Source organism: Plecotus auritus, assembly GCF_963455305.1.
Source record: "Plecotus auritus genome assembly, chromosome: 7".
Taxonomy (NCBI): Eukaryota; Metazoa; Chordata; class Mammalia; order Chiroptera; family Vespertilionidae; genus Plecotus; species Plecotus auritus.
In genome coordinates, this window is record NC_137774.1 from 61710183 (window position 1) to 61730239 (window position 20057).

Here is a 20057-nt window from a genome sequence, read left to right on the forward strand (position 1 = left end):
CTGGGTTATGTGTTTACTATAGTAAGCTTTTTATGATTATTTTAGAGTGTGCTCTTTCTAATTATTAAAAAAGCTTTGCTGAAACAGTGTTCTGTGTTACATCTGTAGCAACTTCATCCAGCTCAAGTTGTCGATGGCATCATTTTTTCCTGTGCTGGGTTTAAGGTTGTGCTGTTTTGTGCAGAACATGCTGTACAGGCTTGTAGCCCAGGAGCAATAGGCTGTGCCATACAGCCCCGGTGTAGTGGCTGTACCATCTAGGTGTGTGTAAGTGCACTGTGTGATGTTCGCACAACAAAGAAATCGCCTGATGAGTTTCTCAGAACATTCCCAGTCGTTAAGTGCTGCATGACTGTATTGTATGCTAGAAATTGCTAAGAGAGGAAGAGAGTAGATCTTAAGCATTCTCACCAACAAAGAGAATTGTGAGATGATGGATGTGTTAATTAACTTGATTATAATTATTTCACAATGTATACTGTATGCATATTAAACAATTGCATTGTACACCTTTAAATAACCATGTTGTACAACCTAAATATGTATATATTATTTGCCGGTCATACTTTAATAAACCTGACATTTTTAAAAACACTTTTGATCTTTGAAAGACATCATTAAGAAGTTGAAAAGAGCCCTAACTGGTTTGGCTCAGTGGATAGAGCGTTGGCCTGTGGACTGAAGGGTCCCAGGTTTGATTCCGGTCAAGGACATGTACCTTGGTTGTGGGCACATCCCCAGTAGTGGGTGTGCAGGAGGCAGCTGATTGATGTTTCTCTCTCATCAATGTTTCTAACTCTCTATTCCTCTCCCTTCCTCTCTGTAAAAATCAATAAAATATATTTTTAAAAAACGAAGTTGAAAAGATAAGCCACAGAGTGGGAGACAATATTTGCAAAGGTCCCAGGTTCAATTCCGGTCAAGAGCACATGCCCAGGGTTGCGGGCTCAATGCCCAGTAGGAGGCAGCCGATCAATGATTCTCTCTCATCATTGATGTTTCTATCTCCACTCCCTCTTCTTCCTCTCTGAAGTCAACAAAAATATGTTTAAAAAAAGAATTCACAACCAATTAAAAGATACAATCCAACAAAAAGGGCAAATATTTGCACAGATATTCCACCAAAGAAGATATACAGGTAGAAAATAAGTACATGCAAAGATATTTTACATTGTTGGCCAGTAGGAAAATGCAAATTAAAACCACAATGAGGTATCACTAGATAACTATTAGAATGGCTAAAATAAAAACTGACAATACCATATGCTGACAAGGTTGGCAAGCACCCAGAACTTATAAAATCCTGGACAGAATTAAAATGGTACAGCTGCTTTGGAAAGCAGTCTTCGCAGCTTGTCAGAAAATTAAGTATACACTTAACATATGACCCAGAACCCATTATAGCTATTTGCCCAAGAGAAATGAAAACGATGTCCACACAAAACAGAAATATAATTGCTTAGGCAGCTTTATTCATAACCGTAACAATAAATACTGAAAACTACTCAAATGTCCTTCAACTGGTTCACAGGTAAGCACTGTGATACATCTACACTACTGAATAGGACACACCAATGAAAAAGACTGATTTACTGATACAACAGCATGAATTATGCCAAGTGCATAATGCCTATAGTAAGAAGCCAGGCTCAAAACAATACCCACTGTATGGTTCCATTTATGTGGCATTCTGGGAAAGATACAACTATTGGGGTAATAAACACACTAGTGGTTGCCAGAGCCTGAAGGTGGGGAGAGGGGTTGATTACAAAGGAACATGGGATATTATTAGGTAAGGGAAATATTCTATATTTTTACTGTGGTGTTGGTTACACAGTTGTACGCATTTGCCAAAAGTCATAAACTGTACATTACTGAGGGTAAACTACCTGACTTAAAAAAATGTACAGATCATAGAAATTGTTTCCATTTTATTTTGGAAGGTTGTCCTGAAATAATTACACAAAAAACATTTGACTTGCTATTTAGAAATGCCATTTTCTTCTTTTAGGTTAACTCAACATTTTAAAAATAATTACCTCATTCAAGAAATAATTTCATGACTTGTGAATATTTTTAATTAAAGTGCATACTGCTTCTGCTAAGAGCCTCTTCTCTGTCTTCTCCCGCGGGGTCCAGGTTGAAACGCCCTTTTTACAGCCAGCTCTGGGTCAGCGCGCCAGGGTCGCCCAGCAAGCTGCTTGGTAACCAGCACCACCCGCCTCCGATGTGAGCTGAAGATCGCCACTGAACACTAGGGGGCAGCAGGGCGCCATGTGAAGAATGTGGGCTCTGCAATCCGACTGCGTGCTCTCAAATGCTGCCTCAACTCACTTGCTGCGCAATGAAAGCTTTCTGTGCCTGCAGTGTTCTGTAAATTAGATAAATGATAGACAGATAGACAGATAGATAGACAGATGATAGATAGATAGATAGATAGATAGATGATAGATAGAGAGATATATGATAGATAGATGATAGATAAAAAGATAGATGATAGATAGAAAGATAGATGATAGATAGATAGACAGACAGATAGATAGATGATAAATAGATGATAGATAGATAGATAGATAGATGATAGATAGATAAATAGATAGATAAATAGATAGATGATAGCTAGACAGATAGATAGATGAGATATAGATAGACAGATAGAGAGATGATAGATAGATGATAGATGATAGATAGATGATAGATAGACAGATAGATAGATGATAGATAGATAGATGATAGAGAGATAGATAGATAGATGATAGATAGATGATAGAGAGATAGATAGATAGATGATAGAGAGATAGATGATAGAGAGATAGATAGATAGATGATAGATAGATGATAGATTGATAGACAGATGATAGATAGATGATAGATAGATAGACAGATAGATAGATAGATGATAGATGGATTATAGATAGATAGATGATAGATAGATAGATGATAGAGAGATAGATAGATGATAGATTGATAGATAGATAGATGATAGAGAGATAGATAGATAGATGATAGATAGATAGATGATAGATAGATGATAGATTGATAGACAGATGATAGATAGATGATAGATAGATGGATAGATAGATGATAGATAAAAAGATAGATGATAGATAGACAGACAGATAGATGATAGATAGATAGACAGACAGATAGATAGATGATAAATAGATGATAGATAGATAGATAGATGATAGATAGATAAATAGATAAATAGATAGATGATAGCTAGACAGATAGATAGATGAGATATAGATAGACAGATAGATAGAGAGATGATAGATAGATGATAGATGATAGATAGATGATAGATAGACAGATAGATAGATGATAGATAGATAGATGATAGATAGACAGATAGATAGATGATAGATAGATAGATGATAGAGAGATAGATAGATAGATGATAGATAGATAGATGATAGATAGATGATAGATAGATGATAGATTGATAGTCAGATGATAGATAGATGATAGATAGATGGATAGATAGATGATAGATAGATTGATAGACAGATGATAGATAGATGATAGATGATAGATCGATGATAGATAGATAGATGATAGATAGACAGATGATAGATAGACAGATGATAGATAGATGATAGATAGATAGACAGATAGATAGATAGATAGATGATAGATAGATGGATAGATAGATGATAGATTGATAGACAGATAATAGATAGATAGATGATAGATAGATAGACAGATAGATAATAAATAGATAGACAGATAGATGATAGATGATAGATAGATGATAGATAGATAGACAGATAGATAGATGATAAATAGACAGATAGATGATAGCTAGATAGATAGATGATAGACAGATAGATAGACAGATAGATAGATGATAGATAGAAGATAGATAGATGATAGATAGATAGATAGATAGATAGATAGATAGATAGATGATAGAGTGGTAACAATAGTATCAGCCTCAGTAGATTGCAATAAGAATTTAAAAGGTGACATATCCCAAGGGGGTCTAATATGGCCATTTGTTGTTAGTGGTGCGTGTGTGGTACCCTTGCAGTGGTGTTGAAAGAAGCTCTTTTTCACTAGCAGTTTGGTTCAGTGGATAGAGCGTCAGCCTGGGGAATGAAGGGTCCCGAGTTTGATTCTGGCCAAGGGCACATACCCCAGTTGCAGGCTCGATTCCCAGTATGGGGTGTGCAGGAGGCAGCCAATTCTCATTATTCTCTCTCATCACTGCTGTTTCTCTCTCTCTCTCTTTCCCTCTCTGAAATCAATAATAATAATAAAAAATCTATCTATCTATCCATAAAGAAAGAGGCTCTTTTTCATAGAGAACAAGGCTGTGGCCCAGATCTAATACTTCATGGGATAATATATGTCTACTTTTATTTCTAAAGTTCTTTTCCTCTTGGGTTCTCCCAAGGGAACAGGCCAGCCTCATACTGAAACAGCAGGTGGCAGCAAGGGGGAGGGTGGTGAATATGGGGAGTAAGAAATGGAAGGGTTTGGGTTTCAGGTCATAAGGAGCTGACAGTTTGTCCAGGACCCAACTCTCCAAACAAAAGAAATCTCCACTTAGAAACTTTGTTGCAGGCCTGTACTGTTTGTAGTGAATTATTTCCTGGTTTATGGAGTGTTATGGAACTCTGAATTTGTGAGGTTTGTTTTTAAAGAGTGTAGAGAAAACACAGGGAATTATATCACTTCTCTTATGGACTATACTAGAGGCCCGGTACATGAAATTTGTGCAGTGGCGGGGGGGGGGTCCCTCAGCCCAGCCTGCACCCTCTCACAATCCGGGACCCCTTGAGGGATGTCTAACTGCCAGTTTAGGCCCAATCCCGCAATCCGGGACCGCTGGCTCCTAACTGCTCACCTGCCTGCCTGATCCCCCCCAACCACTTGCCTGCCTGCCTGATCACCCTAACCACTGGCCTGCCTGCCTGATTGCCTCTAACTGCTCACCTGCCTGCCTGATCACCCCTAACTGACTCTGCCTTGGCCGCCGCCACTGCCGTGGCTTTGTCCAGAAGGATGTCCAGAATGACGTTGGGAAAGTTGTTCGGCTGTCTGGTCTAATTAGCATATTACACTTTTATTATTATAGATAAGTCTAGGTCTATTTTTATTAGCATATGGGAAAATCCACAGACTTCATACTTCTTTTTTTTTTAAAGTATATTTTATTGATTTTTTTACAGAGAGGGAGGAAGAGGGATAGAGAGTTAGAAACATCGATGAGAGAGAAACATTGATCAGCTGCCTCCTGCACACCTCCTACTGGGGATGTGCCCGCAACCAAGTTACGTGCCCTTGACTGGAATCGAACCTGGGACCTTTCAGTCCGCAGGCCGACGCTCTATCCACTGAGCCAAACCGGTTTTGGCGACTTCATACTTCTTAAAGAAGGTAAGCTGGTGAAGGAATGGAGCCTATGACTCATTGAAGGAGCTTGAAAAGTCTCTGATCTGGGTCTGTGACTTTGTACAGGTCTTTATTAATGACCTTCTTAAAAAAATTTTTTTATTTACTTCAGAGAGGAAAGGAGTGGGAGAGAGAGAGAGAAACATCAGTGATGAGAGAGAATCATAGATCGGCTGCCTCCTGCACACCCCACTCTGGGGATTGAGCCTGCAACCCAGGCATGTGCCCTGACTGGGAATCAAACCATGACCTTCTGGTTTATAGGTGGACACTCAACCACTGAGCCACGCCAGCCGGGCTGTTAATGACCATTTTTACAGACAAAAGTGTTGAAGTTATGTGATTTCCAGGGTCACATGAAAAATAACAGGAATGCCACTAGAATTTGGGTTTCCTGCCTCCTAATGCAAATGCTCACCTTGTTTTTGATGATAAAGAAGAGGGCTGGACAAATTGACATGGGGTTTGAGGACTGAGAGAGTGTAGTGGGCCAAACAAATAGGCCTTGGGAAAGGCCCGTGGGCACCTGGGAAAGCCCTCGTTCCTGCCCATTGCACTTGGCAGGCCAGCGAGGCCTGATTCTGCTGGGCGAGGAAGGCTGGCTGGGACTCTTCAGCGCGATGTGCAGAAATGCATCATTTTTGGAGGGTTTGCTGGGTAGAAACTTGCTATGTGGTACATTGAGAATGGAATTGTCTCTCACAGGCACATTCGTGTGGATTAAACTCGAAAACCGATGCAACACCCACCCCCCACCCCCGCCCCCAACACTCAAACCTATTGACTAATTTATACTGAGATGCTTATTCCCCCCATCAGCACATTCCCGCCCCACAGGAGGGATGTGGTGAGCTTGGAATGAGAGACCTGGCCGCGTGGCAAGACGGTAATGGATGATGTCCCGGAGCCTCGATGCAATGGCTGCTCCCATCCTCATCCACACGGAGGAACTTGCAAAGCAGACCAGGTTCTGTCTCCGGGTGGTGAAGGAGATTCGCTAGCAGATCAGCTCCCCGGGCCATCTCCTGCGCTTCAAAGCGGGCCCAGCTTCTCCCGCCCGCCAGCCCCCCCGGAGCTGTGATTTCTGTGAGTGCTATCTTCCTGCAGCCAATTGGCAGCCACGTCTTGGCTCGGGGACCTGCCTTTTTAAAGTGACTTTGCATCTCTTTGCTCTAATCCATTATGCTTTTTAAAAAAGTGTGATTCTCAGACAGCAATTTTATTTCCTTATTTCCAGCATTTTTATGGCAATTTTATGATCAACTCATGTACTGCCTATTATGTCATAAAAGACCTGTCTTAATTTTTTTCTTGAAACATTCTTAAACAGGCATGAGAAAATATACAAGGTGTCCCTGATCCTGGTGTCCAAACGGATAAAAGTTCTACTGAGTGTGCTGCGGTTTGCCCGGTGTCCCGATGAAAACGCGCCTGTGTGGGCCCCGCTGCTTATAGCGCAGACCTTCCAGTCCACGAGTCAAGCAGGTGCTCAGGGCTAACTTAGCCTCCCCCTTCCCCCCCCCCCCCCCGCTCCGCCCCCCACAGACTTACTCCCCTGACTAATCGTGGCCAGCGCATTGAAGACGTGGCAAGAATTACCTGCGAATCTGTCCCCTTGTGAAAGCAAAAACAGTGCATATAGGTAACCTACAGCACCTGTTCAAAATGGTCAGCTGTCTGCTTGAAAGCAGCAAGTTGGGCTCCGAGGTCACCTAGAGTTTGGGTTGTAGAGTGCCCTCTCCCTGAAGGGAGACTAGCCTGCTCCACCTTCACAAAAACCAGCCGCAGCTGAGGGAGTCCCGGGAAGAGCCTGCGGCCGCTGGCCTGGCCCTCAGGCGGGACAGGGCGGGTGGGCTCTTTGGCTGAAGGAAAAAGTGGGGGAGGAGAGCTGGTCCCCCGCCGCCCACCTGTCATATCTAACACTTTTTTCAAAGGCGCATGGAAAGCTAATGAACTTCAGCCCTGTTGGCTCAGTGGATAGAGCGTCGGCCTGTGGACTGAAGGGTCCCGGGTTCGATTCCGGTCAAGGGCATGTACCTGGGTTGCAAGCACATCCCCAGTGGGAGGTGTGTAGGAGGCAGCTGATCGATGCTTCTCTCTCATCGATGTCTTTAACTATCTGTCCTCTCTCTTCCTCTCTGTAAGAAATCAATAAAATATATTAAAAAAAAAAAAAAAGAAAGCAAGAAAGCTAATGAACTTCAAACTGAAGTCTCTCTTGTGGAGGCGTATAGCTGTTTCATGTTGACCTGGTCAGTTTGGAAGAAAGGGGGCGAGAGGGGCACCTGCAGGCTCTCTGCGGCTCCCCTGGTCCTGGCCCCAGGCCGTTCCTGTGAGGATTTGTGCCCTCAGTTTAGGGAAGAGCCTGGGCGGAGTGTGACATAGACACACATTGGTGTGGCTGCTACCAGGCAATCTCGGCCTTTGCCAGGGCAGGGAGACTCTGATTTGCAGGCCGGTTGATTGCTCGGATCTCCTCTTTCATAAGCTGCTCTTCCTCATTCTCAGGCCGCGTGTGGTTGTGCAAAAGCAAAACAGCGGGCTCCCTGCAGGCCAGCGGGGAGGTGGCCCTGTGGTCTGCTAACACCTTCTTTAAGCCCACACATGTTCATGTACACACATACATATTTTGGCTACTATAAGATATTTATATTTTAAGTCTTCAAAGCTTGCTCATGGTACTGGGCAATTTTTTCATGTATTTCATAGAAACCATAGTTTGAATGTTTTACAGTCACAAAATAAGAAGGCTTTATAATTTCAACATAAATATACGAAAACACATTGGCACGATTTGCAGGAGGGTAGCGAGGAAGCAGCCATTTGTAAGACCAAATCCACATCCATCAGGGGCCAACAATGAAGAGAGCAAGGATAGAGAGGGTTTGAAAATATACTTAAAGCAAGATGAAAGGTCTCTTTCCTCAGTGATCTGACTCAGACTTGCTATCAGAGGGATCCTGCTGAGTTGGAATATATATTTTTAAAAACCCATATATTCCTTTAAGTGGCTTAAACTATGATATTTATTTTAGAGCTCCAGAAAGCAATTGTGGATAGGCACAACAGAAGCACACAGGCGACTGACTGGGTTTATAGGAAATAGAGGCATGGTGTGGGGTATAAAGTGAAGTCACAACTTTCCTATGGTTAGGAGGGCGCTGCAGGGAGAGGAACTTGGGCAACTCGGAAGCTCGCCAGCTCAGCAAGGAGATGTCCAAATGAGGCCGCAAAGCACCCTTGCTCAGGGCAGCTTTCCCTGAACACCCCTTCACCCCCTCACCCACTCCCACTTCAGTCGGGTCTCCTTTGTCTAAGTTCCCCTAACGACATGCAATTCCTTCTAGCACTCAGCAGTCTGCACTGTGTATTCATTCTGTGGTTGCTTGGAAGGTCTGCCTCCCCAGTAGACAGTAAGCTGTGTGAGGCTGACTCACTGGGTTTATTTTGCTTTCCATTCCATTTAGTCGGATGGCTAGTATGTACTCAATAAATCTTTACTGACTATGTGAAAGTGGTATTTCTTTGACTTTCTGCTGTTATTCCCTACAGAAACAGAAGCAGGTATGAGTTTGCCATCGGAGCTAAGCTGTGGCTGCGCAGGTGAGCTATTGTGGCTGACACAGAGGGACACGGATGAGCCAGCTGGCAAGAGTTCCATATGTCATAGGCGGGAAGATGTTCCCACTAAACAGACAGGCATTCCTGACAAAGACATGGCTTGAGTTTGCTGCTTGATTTTGTGTTTTAGGTTTGAAAGTTTCATAGTTTTGTATTTTAGATTCCTTTACACTCTAATCCTCATTACCTTAGTTCAAGACTCAGGAAAGGGTCTGGGAATAGATACATTATGAGGAAGGGTTGCCATTAGGGGCTCTAAGGGAATGTTCTATGGAAAAGAAACTTTGCAGAGACCACAGTCACATCAGGACTATCCTGATAACCTTGGTTGATGTTTTTACAGTTTATGTATGAAGCTTTCACATCATCTGAGTCTCACAGACATATTGTAAAGTAAGCAGCTCAGAATCATGGCAAATTAACATTTTTTGAGAGCTCATTCTGTGTTGAGGCACTACACTGAGCCCTCTATATTTAGAATATATTATTTAATCCTCACCACATCTCCATGATTATTATTTTCAATTTATGGATGAGGAGACTGAGACCTAGAGGGCAAGTTTGCCACAAATTGCATAACCAAGAAGCTTAGAGTCGGGCATCAAATCCAGGCAGTCTGTCTTACCAGCTCAGAGGATAAACCACTATGCTAATGAATAGCATTGGGGGATCTCCAATAGATACATTGTTGCTACTATAGGTCTTCCAACTGCTGGTTCAATTCTGTTACTTTATGCTGCCATTTTTAAAAACTAGATTACAGTTTCACTCGAGCTTAGAATTTATCAATCAGAGGCTATGGTGATGTAATTGTATATGATTAAAATTACATCAATCAAGTCTAGATAAGAATCCTTTATATTTACTAATTTAAAAATTGTTGAACACATTTACTGATTTTATTTTTTAGAGGTAGTCATTGCTTAATAACAATTGGACACATCTATTGAATATACTGAGGAAAACTTGTTCCTTTCCCTGGTACTCTACAACATTGTTAAGAAGCATAAAAAATCTAAGTCAATGAAAACATGTGATTATATGAGTTCTTTTTAGATTGTTAATTTTTCAGGGAGATGACAATGACCAACAGTGACTGGCACGTTTTTTTGCCTTCTAGAGATCCAAGTCTCTCTCCCTATGGGTTCTCTTTACACTCTACTTTGTATTTGAAAAGAAAACATGAAAATGCCATAATTTGTAGCTGATAAGAATAATTACAACAAAAAGCTCCCTTGCCTAGAACTCTAGATGGGAAAGTAATCCAGTCAAGATTTTGGGCTTGTGCAGTGCTGTGACCCAAGCTAGGCAGAGTTCAGCACAGAGGGTGTCATTTAGTCTTTTGAATATCACTGCCTGCATTTCAAAGCCATATGAGAAAGGATATTGGCTCACATTTGTTTTTGTGTGTTGTATGTGCCTCCTCCCCTCTTCATGCTGGATAATTAAGATTTTAATATGCAGTAGTGGCATTTTAGTTCTAGTAGATGAAGGAAGGGGGCGGTTCCAGAGGGCAATCACAACTTCTGCTTAGCACATTTACTTTGCTGTTCTCCTTCTTCTTCATTTGTAATCCAGGAGGCTCTCTGAAGAGAGCCAGCGAGACTTCTCAGATGGAGCAAAGGACCACAGGCTGGGATATCAAGCGCTATGAAAAGGTCTGCTATTGAATTTGCTCATTTGATCACACTGTGCTTTGGTTTCTTCCTGTGCTCGCTAAGTGTAAATACATGTGTTTGAGTATTTTGTGATTATTATAGAGTATTATAATGGGTGAGCAGTTAATTCTCCAGGCCCGCTGCTCAGGTATAAAGTGAAAATCTGCTCCTTTTGAGATGCTAGGCTGTGGTAGTCAGCTGACTTCCAATCCTTCAGACTACAGCAGCCATCTAGTTGCTTCTTGTTCATGTGACACATTTTACAGTCTCTGAGCTGCAGTTCATCAGGCTTATAGTTGGGGGTCATACCTATTTGTCTCTTTTGTTTTCAGAAATGAAATATGTCATTTTATATACTCTTGCTATTTTCAGCCTCCCCCCCCTCCACCTCCTTTAAAGGTTTTTGTTTTGTTTGGGGCACAAAGTTGCTTTACCTGACAATAATCCCAAGAGACAGGAGGGAGAGGTGACATGGTAAACAAACTGAGTTATTTGGACTTCTTACTATAGTTCCTTTTTAAAATTTTTATTGATTTCAAAGAGAGATGGAGAGATTTAAACATCAATGATGAGAGAATCATATAGATCAGCTGCCTCCTGCATGCCCCCTTCTGGGGATCGAGCCTGCAACCTGGCCATGTGTCCTTGACCAGAATCGAACCTGGGACCCCTCAGTCCACAGGCCAATGCTCTATCCACTGAGCCAAACTGGCTAGGGCCACTATAAATTCCTTTTTGATGACTTGGGCCAGGACCACTAGAGATATGAACTAGATTTAGTAAGATGCAGGTCTTTGGGGTTTTGGCAGGAAGCACTCAGGGAGTAACTGGAAAGAGAGAACCCGAAGTACCTTCCCCCTTCCTGCCCCACCCTTTGATGTTGTTGATATAGTCTACATCACATTTGGCAACAAGATGCCCCTGTTAGCGAAAAGTGCCAACCTGAGATTCTTAGAAGCTAATAAACATGTTTGTGGGTAAAGTGTGGGAACCCCTTTCACGTCCCGCGTGGTTCAGGGTTCAGGTTCAGGGTTTGGGTTCTGAAGGAGGCCGCACACAAATGAAAGAGACTAGAAAAATATTAATTTGGGAAATGGGGGCCAGGCGAAAGCCCAAGAGAGGACTACACCCTGCTCTGGCCTTGCTATCCCTTTTATTAAGACTATGGGATACACCCATAGCCTTTAGGCAGGCAATTCCAATAATAGCCTATCAGCAAGAATTAACATAAGACTAACAGGTGGGCCCTAACCCGTTTGGCTCAGTGGATAGAGCGTCAGCCTGTGGACTGAAGGGTCCCAGGTTCGATTCCGGTCAAGGGCATGTACCTTGGTTGCGGGCACATACCCAGTAGGGAGTGTGCAGGAGGCAGCTCATCGATGTTTCTCTCTCATCGATGTTTCTAACTCTCTATCCCTCTCCCTTCCTCTCTGTAAAAAACCAATAAAATATATATATATATATATATATAAAAGACTAACAGGTGGAGGCTGCTTCAGCTACCAATATCTCAACTAAACAGTGAGTGATTAGCTCTGACCTTTCAGAGCTTCCAAGGTTAACCAGCTTTCCGGGTTCCTTGTCCACACCTTTCTGCTAGTGGGACAATGATCGGTTTCTGACAGTAAAGAACAACTTTGTTTCATAAATAACAGCCTTTGAAGTGCAACATTGGAGTTAACAGAAAGGCTGATTTCTTTTGAACTAAGATAAAATGCATGTACATTATTTCCAGTGTGGTTAAATTAAAAGCATTTTCTAAACAAATCTAGGAAGGTGTTAAAGTTAGGGACTCCATGAACTGCCTTACCCCTTAGCTGCAGCTTGGTTGAACTTAGTTGCAGCAGGAACTTCAGACACAGGAACACAGCGTAACCCTTCAGTTTTGAAATGTTGCTAGGTCTCCGGGAGCTATAAATGACCAAAGAAACATCCGGGTAATGCTACTCCCAGAGCTTAGTGCTCTGTAAGAGTGTTGTGCCATCTTCCTTCTGTTGGTTGCAGCCCCGGACTCTCATTTGGGGTTTTCATTCTTTTAAAAATTTTTTTCTATTACTGCATTTCTCCTTTTATTGAGATACAATTCACATTCTATTGCCATACATTTTAAAGTGTACCTTTCAGTGATTTTTTTTTACATTAAACATGTTTGACTTTTTAAAATTAAAATGACATTTTTTCAATTAGTTGACATTCAATATTATATTATTTTAGATATACAGCATAGACATCTATATAACTTATAAAGTGATCCCTGATAATTCAATATTGTAATGTTATTACAATATTACTGACTATATTCCCTATGCTGTCCTTTAAATTCCTATTTTGTAACTACTAATTTGATTTAATCCTTTGACCGTTTTCCCCCAGCTCCCCATCCCTCTTTCATCTGGCTACCAATAATTTGTTCTCTGTTTCTATGAGTTTGTTTCTGTTTTGTTTGTTCATTTATTTTGTTTTTATATTTCTTTTTCCCCTCTGTATTTAAGCCCTCCAATGGCTTTTTTATTCTTTATTTTTTTTACAATATACAAAATAAATCTATTACCAGATTGTAGATACAAAATAATTAGCCATTTACATGCAATAAACATTATTTCAAGAAAAATGATTTGAAATGTTACATGCAATAAACATTAATATTTCAAGAAAAGCGATTTTAAATATGTTACATGCAACAGACATTAATATTTAAAATTTTTAAATATAATATTACCAAAACTGTACTAACATAGTATACTAGTAATATCACAAAAGTTGTAGGAAATATTAAAAACCTGCAAATAACAGGATTACTTCTATTATATTCTAAAACTAGAGGCCCGGTGCACTAAATTCGTGCATGGGGGCAGGGGGGAGTGTGTGTGTGTCCCTCAGCCCAGCCTGCCCCCTCTCCAACCTGGGACCCCTTGAGGGATTGGGCCTAAACAGGCAGTCAGACATCCCTCTCACAATCCAGGACTGCTGGCTCCCAACCGCTCACCTGCCTGCCAGCCTGATCACCCCCTAACCACTCCCCTGCTAGCCTGATCGATGCCTAACTGCTCCCCTGCTGGCCCTATTGCCCCTAACTGCCCTCCCCTGCCATCCTGGTTGCCCCTAACTGTCCTCCCCTGCAGGCCTGGTCACCACCAACTGCCGTCCCCTGCTGGCCCGGTCACCCCAACTGCTCTCTCTTGCCAGTCTGGTTGCCCCTAACTGCCCTCCCCCACTGGCCTGGTCCCCCCCCCCAACTGCCCTCCCCTGCATGTCTGGTCCCCCCCAACTACCCTCCCTACTGGCCTGGTCACCCCTAACTGCCCTCCCCTGCAGGCCTGGTCCCCCCCAACTGCCCTCCCCTGCATGTCTGGTCCCCCCCAACTACCCTCCCTACTGGCCTGGTCACCCCTAACTGCCCTCCCCTGCAGGCCTGGTCCCCCCCAACTGCCCTCCCCTGTAGGCCTGGTCCCCCCCAACTGCCCTCCCCTGCAGGCCTGGTCGCTCCCAAATGCCCTCCCCTGCATGCCTGGTCCCTCCCAACTGCTCTCCCCTGTTGGCCTGATCACCCACAACTGCCCTCCCCTACCGGCCATCTTTGACCACATGGGGGTGGCCATCTTGTGTGCTGGAGTGATGGTCAATTTGCATATTACCTCTTTATTATATAGGATAGTTTTTTCCTCTGGCTTCTATTTTTGTTCATCAGTTTATGTTGTTCGTTATATTCCACAAATAAGTGAGATCATGTGATATTTATCTTTCTCTGACTGGCTTATTTCGCTTAGCATAATGCTCTCCAGGTCCATCCATGCTGTTGCAAATGGTAGGAGTTCCTTCCTTTTTACAGCAGTGTAGTATTCCATTGTGTAGATGTACCACAGTTTTTCAGTCCACTCATCTGCTGATGGGCACTTAGGCTGTTTCCAAACCTTAGCTATGGTGAATTGTCATCAATACAACGAAACATGGCTTGCAGGTTGCCCCAGCTGCAGCAGCTTCCAACAAAGGCAGAGCTTTCATTGATGCCTCTTGGAAACCAGTTGCAACTAGCCTGGCTTGGGGGACCCGGCCAGGCGGTATCCTTTCTCCCCAAATTCCTGTAGGATTATTGGCAGCCTCGGCAAAGGGTGGATGCCTTTGGGTGCGGGTCTAGCTCGTCGTCGGTTCTGAAAGCAAACAGGAAGCCACGCAGCTGAGCCAGTAACAGCGAAGACATGACAGTGTCCGTAGCCAAGGCTTTGGTCTGAGTGTCCGGGGAGGTGAGACTCCCCGCTTAGTTCCCGGCCAATCTGCACAGCCAGGTAAAATTCTGGCCGCGGGGTGCGCGGAGCGGCCCAGAGACAACCACTAACGCGAGGGAAGACCAGGAATCCTGCGGCCACCACCTTGGAAGGGCCTGGAGGCTTCAGCTACCGCCTTCGGAAGGGATCGCACCTACCCTAAGAAATTAAAACCACCTCCGCCATTCCGAGGAGCACCAGCCAAGACGCGTGAGGGCGCGCTACGGAAGAAGTGCGCTCCCGGTCCCGCCTCCCGGCCGCCTGGCCCGCTGATTGGGCGAAAGGAGCGCGCCTACTCATTCGTGCTCCGACTGGAAACGCGTGCTGGCGGCAGTGGCGTTCCGCGGGAGGAAAGGCAGGGGCGGCGGGAAGGCTGCGCGCGGCCCGCCCCTCCCACCCCGCCTCGGCCCTGCAGGGGCTGGATGGGCAAGTTGGGCTCGATGGCTCGAGCCCGGGCGGCGGCGGCGGCGGCCGGAGGTGGCGGCGCGTCCTGCTCCTCGCCGCGGCGCCGGCGGTGATCGGAGCGAACGCGCGGCCCCCGATGAGACTGCTGGCGGGCTGGCTGTTCCTGAGCCTGGCGGCCGTGTGGCTGGCGCGGAGGATGTGGACGCTGCGGAGCCCGCTCACTCGCTCGCTGTACGTGAACATGACTAGCGGCCCGGGCGGGCCGGCGGCGCCTGCGGGCGGCAGGAAGGAGAACCACCAGGTACGGGCCGGCCGGCGGGGCGGGGGCGTGGCGGCCCGGCCTTCGCGCGCTCCGCGGCCATTGTACGAGGCGGCGGCCTCGGCGTCTCCGAAAGTTTCCCCGCCGGGCCCTCGGCCGCGGCCCCGCGACGCCTTTTGTTACCTGCCGGGCTGCGGAGGCCTCTGGTATCCCCGCCGAGGGCCCGAGCGTGGGCGCCCCGACCCTCCCCGGACCCGCATTGTTCCCGCGCCCAGGCGGTGGCAGCAGACGCTCGGCCACCTCGGCGCACGGCGAGGGGCACCCGTCTGGCCCGGGCCTGAGGTAGAGACTGCGGCCAAACCCGTTACACGCCGTACCCCGCCTAGCCGCCCCTCTTTTTGTCTGGTTGAACCTCAGATCATACAAAGGGCCGTAAAGAAATGTAACCGTGTGTCGCCAGCCAGTCAACTCTCCGGGATGGGCTTATCAGGGTGACATTTGCCTGAAGCACTTAAAAATGTGTTTGACCGGCCCTCGCTCCCACCCCATCCAGCCCTCCCCTCCTACCTAAGCGATGTGTTCTCCAAACTCTGATGTTGGCGTCTGACCGGAAAGATGTGAGGACGGAGGGTGCAAGCTTTTTCTGGCAGGGTGTTAAACCAGAACCGGGCCGGAGTGAATTCTAAGAGTTGTGGATGCAGTGGGACTGGCCGGGTCCTCTTCATTAGCTTCGTTTTGTGCCACTTACAGAAGTCTGTGCAGGTCAGCTGTAGAGTTAAGGGTGAGATATTTCATATTTGACCGTAATGTCATTCACAGTTTGCATTCATTGAAAACAGGCTTTTGAACTCTGCCAGATTGTTGGCTTGTATAGCCAGCATTTATAGTAGTTTGCCATTCCGGAAAGCAGAAACTATTATTCCCCATTTTGTGCCACATCATTTTCATAGATTTCTTATTTTCCTCTGTTGTTTCTCTTATTATGCCAGGGGTTCAGCGAGTTTACACTCAGGTCGATTTCATGCATTTTAATGAAAGTAAAGAATTATCTAAGGAGATAAAACAATTCATTTAGGAAAACAGCATTTAGTTCTATAATTAGCAAATAGTTATAGGGGTCCTTTTTCTACTTTTAAAGGAAATAATATATTTCCATATTTTTTTGGGGGGTAATCCCACAACGATTGAAATTTGTTAGGTAATAACTCCTATGATATTGTTAGGAGTGAACATAAAGCTAATAGGTGATCTTAAGTTGTAAAGCCACATTCTTTGCTGTGAATTAATTACTCACATAGCTAGTCATTTTTAGATAACTCTGGCGTACTATAGTGATAATGTAAACGTACCAAAATGTCACATCTCCATCTGGAACACAGATAATGGTGTAAAATGATGAATTAGAAATGTCGTTTTCAGCAGCTGGTTGAAATACTGCTCTGGATAGGGTACAAAGGCAGCTTATTTCCGATGCCATGCACTTATGGGCGAGTGAGTCTCTTAGCTGCAGGTGTTTGTTCTAACACTTGTCCTGCGACCTCTCCTGCAGCATGCTTGATGCCTTCAATCCTCATAAAATTGGATGGATTTTAAAAAATGAAGAACTGTTTCAGTTCTTTGATTTTTATGGAATCTGGGTACAATTATAGCCTCAGAATATAGCCATTTTAGTGGTGTACCTTTAAAAATTTTGTGAATTTTTTATTGTTGACAGTATTACAGATGTTCTCCATTTTTTCCCCTTTGCCCCCCTCCACCCAGCCCTGGCCCCACCCCAGTCCTCCACTGCATTATTATCTGTGTCCACGGGCTATACATATAAGTTTTTTGGTTAATTTCTTTCTGCCCCCCAACTCCAACCCCCTTGCCTCTGAGATCTGTCAGTCTGTTCCCTGTGTCCATATCTCTGGACCTATTTTGTTTGTCAGTTTATTTTGTTCACTAGATTTCACATGTAGTTGAGATCATGTGATATTTGTCTTTCTCTGACTGGCTTATTTCACTCAGCATGCTATTCCCCAGGTCCCTCTATGCCAGTGGTCGGCAAACTCATTAGTCAACAGAGCCAAATATCAACAGTACAACGATTGAAATTTCTTTTGAGATCCAAATATTTTAAACTTAAACTTCTTCTAACGCCACTTCTTCAAAATAGACTCGCCCAGGCTATGGTATTTTGTGGAAGAGCCATACTCAAGGGGCCAAAGAGCCGCATGTGGCTCGCGAGCTGTGGTTTGCCGACCACTGCTCTATGCTGTCTAATGTGTCAGGTTCTAAGGAAAACGAATATTGGTTTCAGATACTTCATTTACTTCGTTATGCTTCGCAGATGCTCACGTGTGCATGTGTTTTTGTGTGTGTATGAGTGTGCATGTGTGTTTTTGTGCATATGTGTGTGTTTGTTTTAACCAGTTCCACTAACAGTTTGGCAGCTAATTTCTCCAAGGTGAAGACTTGATCTGGTGCCTTCTGTATATTTAGGGGGAGATAAGCTCTTTTCCTTAGAATAATCAATCTTGACATTATTTTGAAATTATACAGCTACATTATGAAAATGTCCATGAATAAGGTTAAAATGAGCAAAAGAAACGTAGGTATAGAAACTACATAAACAACTGTAAACTTACTCCCCGCCCTCCAAACCCCCCATATTTCGGGATCTTGGATTTACTTTATAAACTGTGTTGCTTGTGCAGTAACTTAACTCTAGTGTTTTTTACCCCCTTCAAATTAATAGTTTTACACCAGGTCTTCCGGTGTTCATTTGTGTGTGTGGGTTCCATAGCTAGTCACATCTGATTATTTTGGAGTTGCAGGAAAGTAGAGTTATGGATTTAATTGGACCATACTTAGACCGTTTTCCTTATGATTACTTTAATTAAGAAATTATGATGGAGGATTCTATGGTTAAAAGAATCCTCTCCCACGTGAACACTTGGGCAATGTTTAGTCATTAGCAATTGCTATTTAGTTATTAGAGATAGAGATGCCAGTCTCCTTTGAGCCACAGCAGCTCTGAAACTACAGCAGCAGCACCATTTTAGTCACTTGGTTTGGTGTGCTTGCTTCAAAACTGAGATCATGTTTCGCTTTGGGCTAGCGAGAAGCAAGCACTGACTTACCTTAGAGCAAGGCTCTGGCTTGTGGGCCAAACTAGGCTCACTTATTTTTGTGTGAAGCAAATTATATTTTTAAGTGGTTGCAAAAAAGACAATATTTTGTAACATGAAAATTTCTTATATGAAATTCAAATTTCAGTGTCCACAAATAAGGTTTTGTTGGAACAGAGTCACCACATTTATTTACTTGTTGTCTGCAAGTGCTTGCCGTCTGCAACAGCAGAGTAGCAATTGCTGCTTTGTGACCTGCAAGCCTAAAATATTTACTGTTTGGTCCTTTACTGAAAAAAGAGTTTTCCCAGAGAAAAATTTCAGCTTCCTTAGTCAGAACATTCTTAAGTACAGGTTGCAAAGCAGATAGATTGACTTATTGGGGAAAAACTAGTTATATCACTTTTCTGTACTGGCAGACTTGGGACTTTAAAAGCAAATGACAACAGTAACTTTGGATCTAGTCTTTTCTTTGTATTGCATCTAGTACTTTATATATATTTTTTAATTGATTTTTTACAGAGAGGAAGGGAGAGGGAAAGAGAGTTAGAAACATCGATGAGTGAGAAATATCGATCAGCTGCCTCCTGCACACCCCCTACTGTGGCCTGCAACCAAGGTACATGCCCTTGGCCGGAATCGAACCTGGGACCCTTCATTCTGCAGGCCAACACTCTATCCACTGAGCCAAACCAGTTAGGGCGCATCTAGTACTTTAAGTTAATGAAAATATTATAGACCTGTTGAAACTTGAAAGGACCCTTATGCCCCACCAACTAGGTTCCTGGAAATAACAGTCATTCAATAGCATATATATTTCAGAGAAGAAGGGAGAGGGAGAGATAGAAACATCAGTGATGAGAAAGAATTATTGATTGGCTGCCTTCTGCATGCCCCCCCACAGGGGATCAAGCCTGCAATCTAGGCATGTGCCCTTGACCAGAATCCAACCTGGGACCCTTAGTCTGCAGGCTGACGCTCTATCCATGGAGCCAAACCAGCTAGGGCTCAATAGCTTCTTAGTTGATGGAGTGAAAAGAGAATTGCTATAGAACTCCTCAGAGCCAAAGCCAGGAGAATTTCTCCAGATGACATGCTGTATGGTTTTTTACAAGCACAGACAACATTCAATATCTGCAATTATTAAAGTGTATCCTAAAATTGCAAGTATGTGTATGTTTGACTGTATGTTTTCACATTATATAAGCTCAGAACTGTGCTATGCAAGTGATGATGGATTCAAGATAGAATTGATATGATTTGGGGGTTTTTCCTAAATGGAAAAATACTTGGACATCACAGCCAGAGGTCAGAGGTTGTGCTAAAGGACAGATTCGGAAAC

The 20057-nt window shown here is 43.9% G+C and overlaps 1 protein-coding gene across 3 annotated transcripts in view; it reads left to right on the forward strand.

The window, feature by feature from the left end:
- Window positions 1–14367: 14367 nt before the first annotated feature.
- Window positions 14368–20057, forward strand: part of METTL9 (methyltransferase 9, His-X-His N1(pi)-histidine) — a 56111-nt gene continuing 50421 nt past the window's right edge. For all 3 annotated transcript variants that reach the window (XM_080677704.1, XM_080677705.1, XM_080677706.1), the window contains exon 1: window positions 14368–15647. In XM_080677704.1, coding sequence (XP_080533830.1) covers window positions 15483–15647 — 165 coding nt within the window. In that variant the 5' untranslated portion in view covers window positions 14368–15482. The remainder of the gene's footprint in view (window positions 15648–20057) is intronic.